Source organism: Triticum dicoccoides, chromosome 3A (genome assembly GCF_002162155.2).
Source record: "Triticum dicoccoides isolate Atlit2015 ecotype Zavitan chromosome 3A, WEW_v2.0, whole genome shotgun sequence".
Taxonomy (NCBI): Eukaryota; Viridiplantae; Streptophyta; class Magnoliopsida; order Poales; family Poaceae; genus Triticum; species Triticum dicoccoides.
The window spans coordinates 9840358-9859912 of record NC_041384.1 but is presented as its reverse complement, the minus strand read 5'-3'; the positions used below and the strand labels follow the sequence as shown (position 1 = coordinate 9859912).

General features: G+C 45.4%; 2 protein-coding genes across 2 annotated transcripts; one reads left to right on the top strand and one right to left on the bottom strand.

Annotated features, from left to right (window-relative positions):
- The first annotated feature begins 4044 nt into the window (after positions 1–4044).
- LOC119266624 (dephospho-CoA kinase-like) lies at positions 4045–7651 on the top strand. The gene is made up of 4 exons (XM_037547854.1): positions 4045–4212; positions 4425–4532; positions 6241–6386; positions 6932–7651. The coding sequence occupies exons 2-4, from the start codon at positions 4425–4427 to the stop codon at positions 7368–7370; spliced, it is 693 nt and encodes a 230-aa protein (XP_037403751.1). The 5' UTR covers positions 4045–4212; the 3' UTR covers positions 7371–7651.
- A 349-nt stretch (positions 7652–8000) lies between these two features.
- Positions 8001–12389, bottom strand: LOC119266623 (protein WVD2-like 3). The gene is made up of 8 exons (XM_037547853.1): positions 12225–12389; positions 10068–10337; positions 9621–9931; positions 9390–9481; positions 9218–9299; positions 9054–9125; positions 8824–8934; positions 8001–8703 (listed from the first exon to the last, which is right to left on the bottom strand). The coding sequence occupies exons 2-8, from the start codon at positions 10324–10326 to the stop codon at positions 8443–8445; spliced, it is 1188 nt and encodes a 395-aa protein (XP_037403750.1). The 5' UTR covers positions 10327–10337; positions 12225–12389; the 3' UTR covers positions 8001–8442.
- Positions 12390–19555: the final 7166 nt, after the last annotated feature.

Sequence of the window (19555 nt, the reverse complement as noted above, 5' to 3'; positions counted from 1 at the left end):
CGCGCTTCCAGATGTTCCTGACATCGTCAAGAAGGAGGTGGAGGTGGTCTTGGCACTTGAAGCACATGCAGAGGTGGCTGTCAAGAAGATGAACAAGAAGAAGAGGAAGATGCCTGAAGAAGGTGCAGCTGAGGTTCGCAGGTCAGAGCGCCTGAAGAAGATGGCCTGAAGAAGATGGTCTCAAGAAGTGAAGGTGGTTAGTTAGGTATGCTGAAAGTATAGTATTTTTAGCATATAAGTTATAATTAGGGATGTTTGGTTAGTTAGGTGTGCTTGTATAATGTGAGCACATAAGTTAATTATTACTACTGATGGTCTTCTTTTGGTAATGTGAACAAGTGCTATGAAATGTTAAATGCTGAATGTTTGGTGTCATGTTTGTGGGCTGATGTACAAACATGAATGCTGAAAGTGCTATGAAATGTTGAACTGATGTTTGGTTAGGGGATCTCTTTGGTTAGTTAGGTGTGCTTGTATAATGCTGAATGTTGATGTCATTGTTGCTGTCATATTCAGTTGTTGTCAGTTACTATGTTGAGGAATTGTCAGTTAGGTATGCTGAATGTTGTCAACATTCAGTTCAACACTTCTGTCTTTTGTCAGCACCAAATAAACATCAACTAAAGGAATCCTTGCAGTTGAACTGTTAGGTATGCATATGTGGTTAGCTACTGGATAAACAAATTGACTTGAATAACATCAAACTGGAATTTGAGCATCTAGTACAACATCAGTTCAATCAAATTAAGAATCTAGTACTACATCAGTACAACATCAGTTAAATCATTCATCATGTAGTACAACATCAGCTCAATCAAAATCATCCAGCATGCCCTTAAGCTTCCTTATCTTCTCCTTGGTGTCACCAATCATGTATTCAAGCTTTCTCTTCTCTTGCTTTAATTTATCCCTCTCTCCAGTGACTTGGCCCCTCTCCTGGATCACTTGATCTCTCTCTTTTTCTGCCTTAGCCCTCAATACCCGATGAATGCTTGTTACTGTTTTGTCATTCATCTTCCTCTTCTCAAGCTCTGCCCTAAGATCAGCCATAGCAATTTGTGTGCTGCCTAATTGGCTAATTGCATGCTCCTTCTCAGCCACAAGATTAGCAAAATCAAGTTTGAAATTGGTAAGCTCTTTTTCCAACTTCTTCTTCTCTTCCAAAATCTTCAAGTTTTTCTCAGCATTCAAAACATTTTGTCTGAGGTTCTGTTTTGTCTCCTCTTCATACATGCTCCATATCCTAGCTAGGCTCATCTTCATAGCATCAGGCCACTCAGGGTCAACCCACTCAACATAGTTGCAGCTAGGTACTTCCTATGAATTTAAAGCAAACATAATTTCAATTTAAAGCAAATATAATTTCAGTTAACTAATCAAGAAATTCAGCTAACTACTCAACAAATTTCAGTTAACTAAACATAGTGTGAATGAGTTTGTACTAACCTTCTGGGCACAGGTTAGGAACCTCCTGCCAGTATCAACTGATTCAAATGCCACAACCTTCTCACACAAAGTTCCATGCTGACATGTAAAACTAGGCAAATCTATGGCCAGGCCTCTCCATTCCTCACAGAAAATTGTGGCAGGAGCCTAAAACAGATCCAGATTTGGATTCAGAATGAAGAAACAAGAGAAAACCCTAGCTTTTCGTAACCCTAGTAGGAGATGAGGAGGAGATGACCAACCTTGCTGGTAACAGAGTCGTCTCCAGAAGAGCTAGGGAGATCATCCCACGACACCATGGACCTTTGTGGTGCTGGAGAAGAAGAGAAGAACTTTGTGGTGCTGGAGAAGAAGAGAAGAAGAGAAGAATGGGAATGAGGAAGATATACTTGTGGCTGGGGGAGGAAGATATACTTGTGGCTGGGGGAGGAAGCAAAGGTGGATCTGGTGGTTGTGGACCAATGGCAAACATACAATGCAAGTTGTAGGGTGCCAGTGTGCATTGTTGTGGACCAATCAGTTAGCTGAATATTTGTTCATTTAAGTTCAGTTATATTTTGGCCATATCATACAAACTCATTTAACTTAATCCTTGTTCAGTTAAGTTCAGTTACATTTTGGGCATATCAATCAAGCTCATTTAACTGAATCTTTGTTCAGTTTAGTTGATTTCCAATTTGGCCATATCAATCAAGCTAAGACCGAGTGCAGTCAACATTGACACTGACCAAGTGCAGTTAACATTGACACTGAACAAATTGGAAGATTCAACATTGACATCATAGATACATCATATCCATTACAACCATACAGCCAAAATAACATCATATCCATTACAGCCATAGATACATATCCAGCAGCTCAGACACCAGCTCAGACAGCCATAGATACTAACATCTCACTTCTTCATAATGAAGATGAAAGACAACACATAAAGAACCACAACACTAGCCATAAGAAGCTTTAGCACTAGAAGGATCTCTCTACCTAATCCAAGAAGCATAGCAACTTGCTGCTTGGTAGCAAGGTTTTTCTCACTAGGGCTGCCAAAATTCACCCTGCCTGCAATGCCTCTTCCAGCCAAGGCCCTTCCAGCTAAGTTTCTTCCTGCCATCCACTCAGTCCTCTTCCTCTCAAGATCTTCCATCCTGTCCTCAGCTGCACCAATTGCATCTACAACAGCATTACCAACAAGAACTCTAGTTTCAACCAGATGCTGCACATATTCCATCTCCCAGCGCCAGAAATCACAGGTGACCTACAACCAAAGCAATGCAATGTGTGAAAATGACTGACAAAGTGCAGTTAACATGAAAAAATGTTCAGTTAAGAGATCTCTTCAGTTAACTCCATTGCACATTCAAGACTAAAATTTAGTTAAGGACTAAAATTCAGTTAACCATGGCTACTGAGCACATTCAAGACTTCTAATCACATGAATTGCTGAACATTCAGTTAACTTCTAAGCAAATCACTGCATGGCAGCATGGCTACTGAACAGGGCAGGTGCATGAATTGAACAGAGCAAGACTGAAGCTTACATTGTCGTGGGTGCACTTGTAGAAAACCCAACCATCGTGCTCATCGGTGCTAGAGCGGTAGCACTTGACGGGTTCGCCACAATCGGGGCATCCGACCAGTGGCACCTCAACAGAGCGGCCACGCAGACCAGAGCGGGAGGATCTCACAGATGACATGCCGGTGGAGCAGATCCAGGCGGTGGTGCCTGCGGCGACGGTGGTGGTGCCTGCGGTGACGGCGGCGAGAGGTAGCAGCACTAGTTGGCGACGACGGCGGTGGTGCCTGCGGCGACGGCGGCGACGACAGCTGCACGAGAGATCCAGGCGGCGGAGCAGGCGACGGTGATTATTAGGGTTCGAGACGGCGGAGGAGAGGGAGAGGTGCAGGTGCGGTGTGGTGCGGTGCGGGCGCGGTCCGACCAGGTGGGTGCGGGCGCGGTCCGAGACCAGGTGGGTGCGGGCAGGTCAGACCAGGTGGGTGCGGGCGCGGTCCGACCAGGCGGGGGGATAAACGCAAATTCATCGTTTTTGCAACAAACCCCCTTGTATTCTCCCGTGCAGCTGAGCTAGCGGTCAAAGCCCGCGTGGACTAGCCAGTCAACAGCCAAGTCAGCGCATACGTAGAGGAAATGGTATTTTGGACCGTAGACGACCACCTGAGACAAGTTGTAGGACTGTATTTCGGGTATTTGCAAATGCGAGGAGAAATGCGGCCAACGCGACAAGTATGGGGACCTACAGTGAATTTTCCTCTCTATCATACATAAAGAAGATGTAAATTCATTTACACATTGAGAAACAAAGCCAAACAAATTTTCTGTTACAATCACTAATCCAAAAAATATTCTGAGTAGTAGTCTGGTCAACTATTAATTGCACACAAAAACTCGCATTTTCGGGATATATATAGACAATATTTATATAGAAGCTCTATAAATTTTGATGCAGATTAAACTTTTCTAGAGGTGTGTACCTAAGAAAAATTCTTTTATTATCTTTCTGTTTTTTAATAATGTTTTTAGGTTTAAAAACAACTATCGGTAAATACGGCCGACGTCGTTGAAATCCTCTCCTCTATTTTGACTCTCTCTCTCTCTCTCTCACGACTCACCCGTGACGGCGGCGGCGTCCGGCGGCCGACCCCGCGACCCGGCGCCGGCAAGGCGAGGAAGAGAGGCTCGCGGCGTGGAGAGGTCCCTCTGCTTCCGCACCACGCGCGGACGCCGCTCGGCCTCGAGATCTCAAGGTAATTCCCCCAAGAAACGCAGCGCCGTCCCAAGCGGCGGACTTTTCCCCCCCTCCGGATTCGCCGCCCTCCGCTCACCCTGCCCTGCCGCGGCGCCACGCCGGAGCAACCCCTCTCGGTTCCTCTCCGGCGACCTGCGATCGGATTTAGTTTTTTTCTCCTGTTCTGTCTGTCCCCGATGTGAGCCCGTTTCCGGTGGACCTGGATTTCAGATGCGGCTGGTCGGCCTGACGGGCGGGATCGCCTCGGGGAAGAGCACCGTCTCCGGCCTCTTCAAGTCCGCCGGCGTCCCGGTGGTCGACGCCGACGTCGTGGCTCGGGTAAGCGTCCAGCATCAAACATGGCCGTGCGGAAATAAATATACATCGCTTGTTAGATTGTACCAGTACTGTGCAAAACTTTGTTTTCATGATGTGTCCATTGTGTTCTGTCTACGGAGGTACCGATATTTGTGAGCATTGTTGCTGTTTTACTTGAATTCAGTCACAGCTAAGGTAGCATTATACCAGAACAGAGTGTGGCAATTTTATTTTTGTAACAAGTTTGATTACGTCTGGATAGGTTGCCCACATCAGGTATCTGTGGAGTGGGATAGGCACAATTTTCTGTGATGAAAAAAGAAGATGTTTTTTTTCAAGCTAAAACAAAATTCACCCTCGTTTCAGTTAACTTACCGATTGTGCTCAGTGAGAACTGCTTCCGCTTTATCGCGTTGATATTAATTCCCCTTCCCATCTCCCTGGGAACTGATGGCTAACACTACATATTTGTTTCAACTTTGTGGAGGGCAAAGACATATGCGGGTCTTACCTTGGGAGTTTTTTCATCCCTGATACTATTCCCAGTAACGAGGAATGGAACCGGTAGTTAATAGAATGTGATGGTGATGGCCAATTTAGTCATATCCCCTGCTTTGTCAGCCGGTGAGGATCATAGGATGGCAAACCATAATATATATTCTTTGCTTCACTAAATTACCTGCTGCCATGCATCATAGCTCTTGAAAACAAATGAAATATGAAGAACTATATGGCCTTCATCTATGTAACATGTGTATGCTGTAGCTAAAAAGGCAGCCCTCGAGAGAATAGTTCTCATTTTGTCTCCATGGACAAAGGAAACTCCCGCGGACAATGTTTAAGAGAGGTCGGGGTAGACCAAATTTGACATGGGAGGAGTCCGTTAAGAGGGACCCGAAGGATTGGATTATCACCAAAGAACTAGCTATGGACAGGGGCGCGTGGAAGCTTGCTATCCATGTGCCAGAGCCATGAGTTGGTTGCGAGATCTTATGGGTTTCACCTCTAGCCTACCCCAGCTTGTTTGGGACTAAAGGCTTTGTTGTTGTTGTTGTTGTTGTTGGACAAAGGAAACTCCCACATGATCCGGGATCCTAGGATAAGAAGGGAAAGGAAAATGCAGACGAATAAGAAGCCACAAGCCGGCATGATAGCAATGCCTGGCAGAAGCTCGGCAATACGTTGGGTGGAATAGTGGAAGTTAAGGCCTTTAATTCCCAATCCCATGCTCAATCAGCCCCATGGGAGTAGATTGGAGTCAGTTGAGGCCAAAAGTCTCCATCCTCTGTCTAGCTGGAACTCTGAATCTGTTTTCAACTTCTCATCAATATCTTACCACTGCTGGGATATCCCTGGATCAAAAATAAATGGAACCATATCAGCACAATGACTGGTATGACGCAAATGTTATACTTTGGGCCTTGAGACGAGTTACGCACACTTTGTTTTCATGGTTTAGTACTTGAGCTTCAAACTGCATGCTTGTTACTACCTCCGTCCTAAATTAGTTGTCTTAGATTTGTCTATATACGGATGTATCTAGCACTAAAACGTGTCTAGATACATACGTATCTAGACAAATCTAAGACAACTAATTCGGGACGGAGGGAGTACTATTTTAGGCTAATTGTCTGTTATGAGATCTCCCCAGATGCTGTGTAAAATGACTTCCATGTTTTAAACTTTTTGTTATGAGCCTTATGCTGATTACGGGCGCACGCATTTACAGAATGTAGTGCAGAAAGGTACTGGAGGTTGGAAGAAGATTGTGAAAGCTTTTGGGAATGGCATTCTGTTGGAAAATGGAGAAATTGACAGAGCTCAATTGGGTCAGGTTGTTTTCACTGACCCAGAAAAACGCAAGCTTCTAAACCGGTACAACTTCTACTGGCATAAAAATCGCCTTTGATTTTCTTTCTTTCTTTCTGTTATGTTTGCCCAATACATTTTTATTCAGTTTATTTACGTGGCAGTTACATTTTTCTTTCATTTTTGCGATGTTGGCCAATAGATTTTTGATCCAGTTTATATACTGTACATGGCAGTTACTACATAAATACTGCTTTCAGGAAACAGTTCCACCTATTTATGGTCTCACATCTTGTCATGTTCTGGTTTCTAGAAAAATGTCATGCTTTGGTTGCATATTCAGTTCATTGTTAACTCTGTGCATAAATATCGAGTTGTGTTTCATACATGGATGATGAAATGTGACACGATTTACCTTTAACAATACTGTTTATGTCATTCCTAAAATAGAACACCAAAGCAAAGTGGGTAGACCAACATACATTTCATTGCATGCTTATACTTTCTCATGAATATAGTCCCTGAAATATTAAGGATTCTTGTTTGACCTACATTTGCCTCAATTCTGATCCCTGACGACATTTTGGTTTCTCCATTGCGTCTACTTTCAGTCTTCTGGCCCCACACATTTCATGCGGTATATTCTGGGAGATACTAAAACTCTGGGTGAAGGGATGCCTGGTTATTGTCGTCGACATCCCGCTCCTGTTTGAGACAAAGATGGACCGATGGACGGACCCCGTGGTTGTCGTATGGGTGGATCCCAAAACACAGATTGAGAGGCTCATGTCAAGAGACAGTTGCGGCCAGGAACAGGCTCAGGGCAGGATCGACGTCCAGCTTGCGTTGGACTGGAAGAAGTCGGAAGCCGACATAGTGATCGACAACTCCGGCTCGCTGGACGACACGAAAGAGCAGTTCCAGGAAGTGCTGAAGCAGGTGTCTGGTCCCTTGACATGGAAGGAGCGCATGATGTCCAGGGATGGCCTTCTCTCTATCGTCGTGTGCACGGCGGCGGGGGTTCTACTTGCTCAGAAGAATCTGCTGTGATCTTTTCACGCTTAGGAAGTTAAGGTAACTAGGATTGGACTAAGATTGATTGGTTGAAAATTTCGAAGGGTCAGTGCAGAGCACTAGGCGAGCACGATTACTGTCCTGTCATGTCTGGAGTTATTATACCACAAGTGCTGAATTTCGAGTGAAATAAAATTTGTAACTGCTTGCTTGTGCATCTCTGTGCAGTTTTCATAGGATTCATGTTTTATTCTTATCAAAGGAATTACTTGTACAGGTTTGACGAAATTCCTTTGAAAATTGAATCATTCAGTCCCAAATACTCCAGGTAGCAGCAATAACTATCACTATGTAAGAGGCTATTCCCAGGTCTTGTCTATGTGTCTGGATTTTGTTTGCCTTGGAGCCCTGCAACTGGGCATAGAAAATTCTAACATGCTATTCCAACATGCTCTGGCAGATCCTCTGTTTCAAGGCAATTAGGAGCACATAGGATAGTCATAGATTGCAAGTAAAAATGCTTCATCTGCAACATTTTGTATTCAATCTGTTCACCAGAAGTAGCCACATAAAACATAATATTGCGTGCATTATACAACCAGATAAAAATTGCAGAACTACCAAACTCCACTTAAGATCAATGCAACATAATAAATAGAAGATCAGTGGAACATATAAATAAATAAATAGCTTAATGTCATTCATCAACCACCAACAAGCAAACAAGCCCTCTGTTTGCATGAGTGCACAATATAACTTACATCAAGAAACCCCACAAACTGAGAAACAGACATCATTTGTACAGAGACAGCACATGCCACTCTCACATCTGTGAATAAATACGCAAAGTGAGATGAAATAATTAGGACACAAAAACCCTTGTGACTGACCTCGCTCACGGCACATTCACACCCCATGTGCATAACTTATTATCATGACATATAACTTAACCACCGCAAACCTCGATCGAAGCCGAAGTCACTCTCATAACTTATGGAGAAAAAGCCTTCTCCCCCTCCTGGACTCAGATTTCACCATGACCCATGAAGCCAAAAGAATCTAGCAGTGAATCAGGTACTGCAGGAGGAAGAAGAAGCAGATGCTGCAACTAGCACACGGCGATGTTGAGCGCCGATAGCTTGTGGGCATGGTTCTTGTTGGGCTGCTTCTTGGATGAGCTTGCTGCAAGATGTTGCTGCTGCTGCCGTGGCTTGCTGCTGCTGCTGTGGCATTTGCAGTTGCTGTCGTGTCTGTCGCGGCTTGCGCGGCAGCAGGGCCTCGTGCTCTCGCTCTCCTCCGATGAGTGCGAGGTGTTCATGGCGGCCTTCTTCCTCCCCAGCTTCGGCGACTTGGGACGGGTCGTGGGCAACTGCAGGCAAGCAAGAAGTTCATTGTGTGAGAGGAATCAATACTACAAACTTTTCAAGATCAAAGCGTTTTCTGAAGACCAATGGACTAGAAAATCGATATTTTTTCGGCATCTACCTACCTTCTTGTATTCAGCCTTGGGAGAAGGTGCCTCATGGTAGAAGCTTGGGATGGGTGTGGCTTTGAATGTCAGGCTTTTCCTGAGAAGCCTGAGAGCCTCCTCCTGTTCCCTCTGCAGATTCATTCACAATGTAATAGATCAATGAGAGTTTGGTTCTGAAAACTCTTCAACATGTACACAAAATAGGATCCGTCGATCATCATGGAAAATGCTGAAACAAGACAAATTACCTTCAACCTAGCTTCCAGCTGAATCCTCTGTTCCTCCATAGCTTGATGTTTCTCCTCCAACTTTGAATAGTACTGCAACAAACCATCAAACAAATAAAGGATGAGAACCTTTCCCCTATCCCTCGCCATGTCTTGTATCTTTCATGTCACAAAGTAACATATACCTCTCTGCGCTTCTCGGCACGTTCAGTACATCTGAAGACCGGGCTTGACGGGACAGTAGTAGTCTTTCCGTTCGACGATTTTCTGCATGCAGAAGATTGTTGAACTAAGCATTTTGGAGGAGACGGGTGATACAAGCGTATAACATGTGTGCTTAGGTTGCGAAGCGCATACGAGTTAGTGAGAGTGGAAGCATTCCAGTCATCCGGATGACTGTTTCTGTTTGTAGCTTGTAGTGGCTTCCTTGTAGTCGCAGACGCGCTTCTCTGTAAGAAATGTGTGCAGGACATACATAAATAACAAGTATAGAATTACGCATGTTGTTATGCTAAAAGATCTTTTATAAAGATAACGGGCAAGGAACTGAAGACTCATGCAAAACAACAGGAAGAAAAGAGAGATTACCTTCATCTTCTTCGTCGAGCTTGTCAATACGCACTTTGCGTTCTCATAGACATTTCCATTTCCATTTCCAGTCAAGTGCTTGTCATTGGGTAGGTCTGGAGGGTACCCACTAACATCTCCTGGCTCTGACTGAGCACCTTTTTTTGGTTGCACATCTTCCATAGATGTGACCGAGGTGCTATCACTCGCCACTGTTTCTGTCGCTGGAAACGTATCTTGATTCTCTTGTTCGTAAGCACTAATTTCAACACCATGTTGCAACACCTCTCCTTTCTCGACGGTGACAGGAGAGGCTTCATCTGCAGCAGGCTCTGCAGTACATAGAACCATTAATTGTCATTAGGCTGCTCCAGACATTTAGTACAAGGTGATCCATCCAGTTGATCAGATATTTAGTACAAGATGATTCATCAAGTTAAACTGAACAATTAACTACAACAAGCTTACCGTCATTGGTCTGTTCAGTGTGGCCAGTGGCTGAGGAACCATCATGCTCAGTGTCTCCATTTACATCAGCAGCCTCTAATGGTTCCGAGACGCCATTCTCAGATTGTGCACCCAAAGAATTTTCAGCATTGACAGTGCCCGAAAGTTCTGCTAAATTGTCACCCTTATCATCCGGCGATTCCATGTTGTCGCTGGACGGAGGGATAAGGGAAGAATCCAGCTCCTCTTTGGAAGATTGGAGTACAACCTCAGTACCCATAAATAGTATTGCTGCACAAGATAAATCATCTTTAATAAGTAATTATTGCTATTGATAACTCAATACTATGTATAACATGCAAAAAAGAAATATGCTTTTCCCTTCTTTGGAAGAATTGAAACCGACAACGCAACAAAGAGAGAAAATCTTGTATATACCCTTCACGTGGACACTATAGTTCCTTACCACCTTCCAGGAAAATGACATGCAGGGTTGGGAAAGAATTGATGTGTGGAGTTTGACAACCTATCTGACATGATAACCGATAGCGACCAAATTAGGCTGTCATTCTAATCCAGATCCTCCAATCATTTATGTACTGGTTTGCCGTCGGTATTATCAAACTGAGTTGAGCATATATATAAAAGGAAAAAGTGAAAGCAAAAGGGGAATCAAGGGGACAAAGGTAACGCAAAGAATTGACCCCCGTACGTGCTGATTTGAACTAAAGAAAGGAAAGAACCAGAGGATAAGACAACACATGCGAATCTCGAATTGGATCATATATATTTGGTGGGTTCGCGTACGAACGATTATATTAGAATGCTAGCATTTACAATTGGGCAGTGTCCTTTGAGACTCTTGGAACTGCATGCCCTGAGCTGTACTTTTTGTATTAGTTTAGGACTTAGTTGCTATGACCCGTTAGTGACATAGTTAGTTAATACTTGGAAGCTTGCAATCATTTGTGATAAAGCATATACAAAGCTTGCTTTACTGAAAGAGTTTGGTCATGCATCGTCCTAACGTTACTATATCTAGATAGCTGATAGCAACAGCCGGCGCAAGGCCAATCTGCTCATGTCGAGTTCAAGCATGCATACAAAAAGTTGTCTACAAGTAAACAAAAAAGCTTTTTAATAACAATTTGCTAGTCGGTAGTTTTGACCGTGATCATCTTATCATGCACCACATTCCAAACTAGCGCGGGCTACAGATCCCGTGGGACAGCGACACCGTGGCAACCAAAATCCTGCTCGCACATCGCAATATTATTACACCAGAGAAAGCAAGATGATTAGATCCGACTAAACCGGTCATCCATAAACAGCATTTGGGCTGCAGAAACAGGGGTTAAATCTTTGCTGATCCCTTATCTAACGGCGAGCAATCTAACGATGAAGGGAAAAGAAAGAGCCGGGATGGAACAGATCGAGACCATAAGCAAGCAAGCAAGCAAGGGAGTGTCCTTTAAAATTCTTGGAACTGCCTGAGCTGTACTCCTCTATTAGTATAGGACTTTATTTGCTATGGCCTATGACATAGCTAATGAATAGTTGGAAGCTTGCAATCATTTGCGATAAAGCAACATGATGACAAGCTTGCTATACTGATTGAGTTTGGTCATGCATGCATCTTCCAAACATTGTAGTAGTGCTACTGGTACATTATCAAGTCCAGAGAACTGGCCATAGAGGTCAGCAACAGCCGGCGAGCTTAAGTATACAAAAGCTTGTCTAGAAACAAAAAAGAAAAAACAATTTATGAGCTCTTCAATAACGTTTTGCTAGTCGGTAGCTTTGACCATGGTCATCTTATCACGCACCAAAGTCCAAACTAGCGGCAGCTACAAATCCCACAGGACAACGACACCGCGGCAACCAAAATCCTGCTCCCACATCGCCATATGATCACACCAGGGAAACACAAGATGATTGGAATCGACTAGGCCGATCGTCCATAAACAACATTTGGGTTACAGAAACAAAGGAGCATATGTGTAAGTAAATCTAGATGATCCCTTGTGCAATGATGATCTAATCTAACGATGAAGGGAAGAGAGCCGGAGCGGAACAGAGTTACAGAGACCATAAGCAAGCAAGCAAGCAAGAGAGCAAGAGGGGATGCTTGGATAAACCCCTTTGGGAGGGATCGGCACCGCACGGCACGGCGCGTACCTCGCGATGATGTCTCCTGGCCCTTTGGTCGCCTTTCTTTCGTCTCCTCCTCCTCTCTCTGTCTCCTGGAATGAATGATCGGGTTAAGGATGCAGAGGACTGTGGATGTGGTATTTGTAGGAGGAGGCAGGCAGGGAAGTTGGAGCTGGAGGATGTGGAGAAGGTGTGGGTGGTTCCAACTTGTTGCAACTTTGTAAGGGAGGGAGTTGGGGTATTAGCTGAGGGGCAGCTTTCGGCTTGCGTTTTGCATGGGGTCCCCTGCGCCCCAACGCATCAGCCGAAACGAGCCAATCATCCACAGCACAGCCGCTCGGCGGTTGAACCGTACTACCACATTGCTATGTTAGCCCGGCCGCTACAGCTGCTTCGGTTCTGCTTCCTCGGAGCCCAGCCTGCCCCACGGCTACAGCTTCGCACGCACGCACGCCCGCCGGTGGGGGTGGCGGTGGCGGTGGGAACCCGCCACGAAAGGGCCACGGCAACCGGCGCGGGCTGGCTGGGTGCACTGTAGCAGCTCGCGGGGTACCGTCCAGGGGGGTGACCCGGGGACAGCTCCGGCGTCGGCGTCGGCGAGCCCCGTCGTTCGATAGGATCAGGATCTCACACGCACGCACGCACTGCACGCGCGCGCGAGCGAGCGAACCTGTCTATCTGTCTATATCTAGCTCAACCATCCAACGTACGTCGTACGTACGTATGTACATTCACTCTTTCACAAGGGCCACGTACGTTTTTCGTACGTGTGCGGCACCTGATGCTCGCTCGCGTGCATACGCATGCTTGGCTCCGCTCAGTGGTCCAACCAAACAAGTGCATTCCACGTTTTTCATATCTCAAAATTGCTAATACGTCGTACCAAGTTTTACCCATTTGCATATACTCCGGTTGGAACCGGCAAGGGTGTTGGAAATATGAGCAAATTACTACGAGATTTAATCCGAATAAACAAAAGATAAATCATGACCACAACAGCAGAGATTAAACTAATCATGCGAACTAGCATAGCAGATGAACATATCACATCTAGGGCACATACTAGAAGCATGAATTCTACCACGATCTCGAACAGGAAGGATAGAATCACATACGGTGCAGCGGGTGCAACACCGCCGGCGTTGACGTTGTCGCCCATGTCGTCGAGGACGAGGTTGCCGAGGTCGGGGAAGAAGTCGTCGTTCGCGAAGTCATCGCTGCCAGCAGTCGCGCGAGTGCGCTCCCCAAAAACCTGATCGCCCCTCTCCCGTACAGGATCACGAGAGGCGGGGTTCCGAAGGCCTGCTGTCCCTTCTCGCGGTGCACGCCGGAAGGAGGGATGGAGAAGACTTGCTTGGCGGCGCAATGATCTGGAACGGTGATGAGAAACCATACGAAGCGGCCGCGGCTAGGGTAGACGTCTGCCTGACTATATAGTGCGGGCCGGGTAGGTCGTGGGAGTAAACCCCACGTCCGAGTCGTCACGATCCAAAAGAATCGGAAACGGTTCAGTAATTAACGCGTCCGTTAATTATTAATTAATGACTCATTAATTTTCCCATGCAGCAAAAATATAGACAACGTGCATAGTTCTGTCCTCGGCTCGGCTCAATCCCGCGGGACGTGCATAGCTCTGTCCTCGGCTCGGCTCAATCCCGCAACCCGCGGCGCGGCGCGGCGCGGCGCGTCGTGACGAGGCGAGCGAGGAGGAGGAGCGCGCGTGTAGGTCTTCTCTTTTCATGCTCATACAAGTGGTAGAAGAGCTCACCTTATAAAGAGGTGCAACCCTCTCTCAACTTCCGGGGTGGGACTAAACTTTAACCTCACTCACTCCACTCACATGTGTGCATGAATGGGCCAAGAGAATTTCAGAATTTTAGTTGGGCTTTGGGCCAAAGGCCTACTAGAAAAATTCCAACAATCCCCCACAAAGTCTCATTGGCACATCTCATCATTTAGTTCCAAAATATTGTTTTATATATCGGTGCTTAGTGGAGACTGTGAAGTTGAACTTCCACTTAGAAATTTATGCTACACTAGATCACAACTTGAATAGTGGACTATGCCTTGAACTACAAGTTTTCTATGAAACTAGTTTCACACAAATTCTTGACCGATACTGGGCTGCCGCAAGGCTTCCCCGCGGGTGGAGCGTATACATCATACTCCAGGGCCTTTCATGAATTTATTAGAGAACACCCAATTCTCACAGACTGCGACGTTAACAGTCAAATTCATATAGGCGTGTTCCTCAGAAGATGTTCTGCAGGACAACATCTCTGCTTACCCGAATAAGCCACTTGGAACACATTAAGATAAGTATCGACCTGCCATGCAGATCAGAAGAGTATTGCATCTTCATGGAGTGGGATAATTAATATAAGGATACTCTCCTCCCAGTTGACCAGCAGCTTGTCTCCCACTTCTACTTCACGGGATCTCCGATCACATAGAGTGGTTTACCACTATGGACAACTCATGCGGTGGGTCTCAAACCCATCTCCAACGATGCATTATCTATCACATTACGTGATAGACCCTTTGTGAAGGGATCTGCCAAGTTTTTCGACGTTTGGATATAATCCAACGTAATAACTCCGGAGTTCCTCAATTTTCTGACAGATTTTAGTCTCCTCTTCACATGCCTTGAGGACTTCATATTGTCCTTAGAACTGTTTATCTTGACGATCACAGTTTCATTATCACAGTTCATCAGGATAGGGGGTATTGGTTTTTCAACCATAGGTAAGTCCATCAAGAGTTCACGAAGCCACTCTGCTTCAACAGTGGCAGTGTCTAATGCTGTGAGTTCTGCTTCCATAGTTGACCTCGTTAAGATGGTCTGCTTGCAAGATTCCAGGAAACAGCGCCACCACCAAGTGTAAGAACATAACCACTTGTGGCCTTAATCTCATCAGCATCAGATATCCAGTTTGAGTCACTATAACCCTCCAGTACCCTTGGATACCCGGTGTAGTGAATCCCATAGCTCGCAGTGCCTTTCAAATAGCGCATAACTCTCTCAAGCGCATGCCAATGATCATCTCCCGGTTTTGACACAAACTGACTTAGCTTGCTCACAGCAAAAGAGATGTCAGTCCTCGTGGCACTCGCCAAATACATAAGCGAGCCAATAATCTGAGAATACCTCAGTTGATCTCTAGCAATCCATCGATTCTTTCGAAGCAACACACTAGCATCATATGGAGTTGGAGAAGGCGTGCAGTCGCTATACCCAAAACGACTCAAGACCTTTTCCACATAATGAGACTGAAGCAGTGTGATCCCACCATTCTCATCTCTCAACAGCTTGATATTTAAGATAACATCAGCTACTCCTAGATCCTTCATCTCACAACAGCGAGATAAGAAATCCTTAACCTCCTTGATTAAATCAAGTTTGGTTCCAAAGATCAATATGTCGTCGACATACAGACAAAGAATAACTCCTTCGCCCCCACCATAGCGATAGTACACGCACTTGTCACCATCGTTTACTACAAAGCCGGCAGCAGTTAATGTTCTTTCGAACTTCTCATGCCACTCCTTAGGAGCTTGTTTAAGGCCATATAAAGACTTTAATAACTTGCACACCTTTCCTTCTTGACCAGGTACTACAAAACCATCTGGCTGATCCATGTAAAATTCCTCCTTCAACTCTCCATTGAGGAAAGCCGTCTTAACGTCCATTTGATGAACGAGAAGACCATGTGAGGCAGCCAGTGATAGTAGCACCCGAATTGTGGTCAGTCTAGCCACGGGTGAGTAAGTATCAAAGAAGTCTTCACCTTCTTTCTGGGTATAACCCTTTGCCACAAGCCGTGCCTTGTACTTTTCAATCGTACCATCAAGTCTAATCTTCTTCTTGAACACCCACTTACATCCTACAGGTTTGCACCCATAAGGACGGTCAGTGATCTCCCAGGTACCGTTAGCTAAGATGTAATCCATCTCGCTACGTACAACTTCCTTCCAGTAGTCAGCATCAGGAGATGCATAGGCTTCTGAAATAGTCCTAGGTGTGTCATCCACGAGGTACACAATGAAATCATCACCAAAAGACTTTGCAGTCCTCTGTCTCTTACTCCTCATAGGAGTTCCATTCTTACCCTCAACAGGATTCTCAACGTGTTCCATCGCAATGGTGGGTTCAGGAATTACAGTGAATTCCTCACTAGATGGAGTAGGTATCTCCTGATTTGCTGAACTCGACATATCCTTCATAGGAAATATGTCCTCAAAGAAAGTTGCATCATTTGATTCCATAATCGTACCAACATGCATGTCGGATACCTCAGATTTTATTATCAAAAATCTATAGCCGATGCTATGAAAAGCATAGCCCAGAAGAACACAATCCACGGTTTTTGGTCCAAGCTTGCGCTTCTTGGGAATTGGTATATTGACTTTCGCCAAACAACCCCAAGTACGTAGGTAAGAGAGTTTCAACCTTTTCCTTTCCCATTCCTCAAATGGAGTCATGGTCTTATGCTTTGTGGGAACTCGGTTTAGGACATGACACGCAGTCATTAGCGCTTCCCCCCACCATTCCTTGGATAGACCCGAAGTGTCTAACATGGTGTTAACCATATCAGTTAGAGTTCGGTTCTTTCTTTCGGCTACCCCATTTGACTGGGGTGAGTAGTGAAGGAAATATGCCCTAGAGGCAATAATAAAGTTATTATTTATTTCCTTATATCATGATAAATGTTATTATTCATGCTAGAATTGTATTAACCGGAAACATAATACATGTGTGAATACATAGGCAAACAGAGTGTCACTAGTATGCCTCTACTTGACTAGCTCGTTAATCAAAGATGGTTATGTTTCCTAACCATGGACAAAGAGTTGTCATTTGATTAACGGGGTCACATCATTAGTTGAATGATCTGATTGACATGACCCATTCCATTAGCTTAGCACCCGATCGTTTAGTATGTTGCTATTGCTTTCTTCATGACTTATACATGTTCCTATGACTATGAGATTATGCAACTCCCGTTTGCCGGAGGAACACTTTGTGTGCTACCAAACGTCACAACGTAACTGGGTGATTATAAAGGAGCTCTACAGGTGTCTCCAAAGATACATGTTGGGTTGGCGTATTTAGAGATTAGGATTTGTCACTCCGATTGTCGGAGAGTTATCTCTGGGCCCTATCGATAATGCACATCACTAAAGCCTTGCAAGCATTGCAACTAATGAGTTAGTTGCGGGATGATGTATTACGGAACGAGTAAAGAGACTTGCCGGTAACGAGATTGAACTAGGTATGGGATACCGACGATCGAATCTCGGGCAAGTAACATACCGATGACAAAGGGAACAACGTATGTTGTTATGCGGTCTAACCGATAAAATATCTTCGTAGAATATGTAGGAGCCAATATGAGCATCCAGGTTCCGCTATTGGTTATTGACCGGAGACGTGTCTCGGTCATGTCTACATTGTTCTCGAACCCGTAGGGTCCGCACGCTTAAGGTTATGATGACAGTTATATTATGAGTTTATGCATTTTGATGTACCGAAGTTTGTTCGGAGTCCCGGATGTGATCACGGACATGACGAGGAGTCTCGAAATGGTCGAGACATAAAGATTAATATATTGGAAGCCTATGTTTGGATATCGGAAGTGTTCCGGGTGAAATCGGGATTTTACCAGAGTACCGGGAGGTTACCGGAACCCCCCGGGAGGTATATGGGCCTTAGTGGGCCTTAGTGGAAGAGAGGAGAGGTGGCCAGAGATGGGCCGCGCCCCCTCCCCCCTTGGTCCGAATAGGACAAGGAGAGGGGGCCGGCCCCCCTTCCTCCTCTCTCTCCTCTTTCCCACCTCCACGAATCCTATTCCAACTAGGAAAGGGGGGAGTCCTACTCCCGGAGGGAGTAGGACTCCTCCTGGTGCGCCTCCTCTTGGCCGGCCGCCCCCCCTTGAGCCTTTATATACGGAGGGAAGGGGCACCCCTAGAGACACAAGTTGATCCACATGATCATATTCTTAGCCGTGTGCGGTGCCCCCTTCCACCATAGTCCTCGATAATATTGTAGCGGTGCTTAGGCGAAGCCCTGCGACGGTAGTACATCAAGATCGTCACCACGCCGTTGTGCTGACGGAACTCTTCCCCGACACTTTGTTGGATCAGAGTCCGGGGATCGTCATCGAGCTGAACGTGTGCTAGAACTCGAAGGTGCCGTAGTTTTGGTGCTTGATCGGTCGGGCCGTGAAGACGTACGACTACATCAACCAAGTTAACGCTTCCGTTGTCGATCTACAAGGGTACGTAGATCACACTCTCCCCTCTCGTTGCTATGCATCACCATGATCTTGCGTGTGCGTAGGAATTTTTTTGAAATTACTACGAAACCCAACAGTGGTATCAGAGCCTAGGTTTTATGTGTTGATGTTATATGCACGAGTAGAACACAAGTGAGTTGTGGGCGATATAAGTCATACTGCTTACCAGCATGTCATCCTTTGGTTCGGCGGTATTGTTGGATGAAGCGGCCCGGACCAACATTACGCGTACGCTTACGTGAGACCGGTTCTCCCGACGTGCTTTGCACAAAGGTGGCTAGCGGGTGACAATTTCTCCAATTTTAGTTGAACCGAGTATGGCTACGCCCGGTCCTTGCGAAGGTTAAAACAGCACCAACTTGACAAACTATCGTTGTGGTTTTTGATGCGTAGGTGAGATTGGTTCTTGCTTAAGCCCGTAGCAGCCACGTAAAACTTGCTACAATAAAGTAGATGACGTCTAACTTGTTTTTGCAGGGCATGTTGTGATGTGATATGGTCAAGACATGATGCTAAATTTTATTGTATGAGATGATCATGTTTTGTAACCGAGTTATCGGCAACTGGCAGGAGCCATATGGTTGTCGCTTTATTGTATGCAATGCAATCGCGTTGTAATGCTTTACTTTATCACTAAGCGGTAGCGATAGTCGTGGAAGCATAAGATTGGCGAGACGACAACGATGCTACGATGGAGATCAAGGTGTCGCGCCGGTGATGATGGTGATCACGACGGTGCTTCGGAGATGGAGATCACAAGCACAAGATGATGATGGCCATATCATATCACTTATATTGATTGCATGTGATGTTTATCTTTTATGCATCTTATCTTGCTTTGATTGACGGTAGCATTATAAGATGATCTCTCACTAATTATCAAGAAGTGTTCTCCCTGAGTATGCACCGTTGCGAAAGTTCTTCGTGCTGAGACACCACGTGATGATCGGGTGTGATAGGCTCTACGTTCAAATACAACGGGTGCAAAACAGTTGCACACGCAGAATACTCAGGTTATACTTAACGAGCCAAGCATATACAGATATGGCCTCGGAACACGGA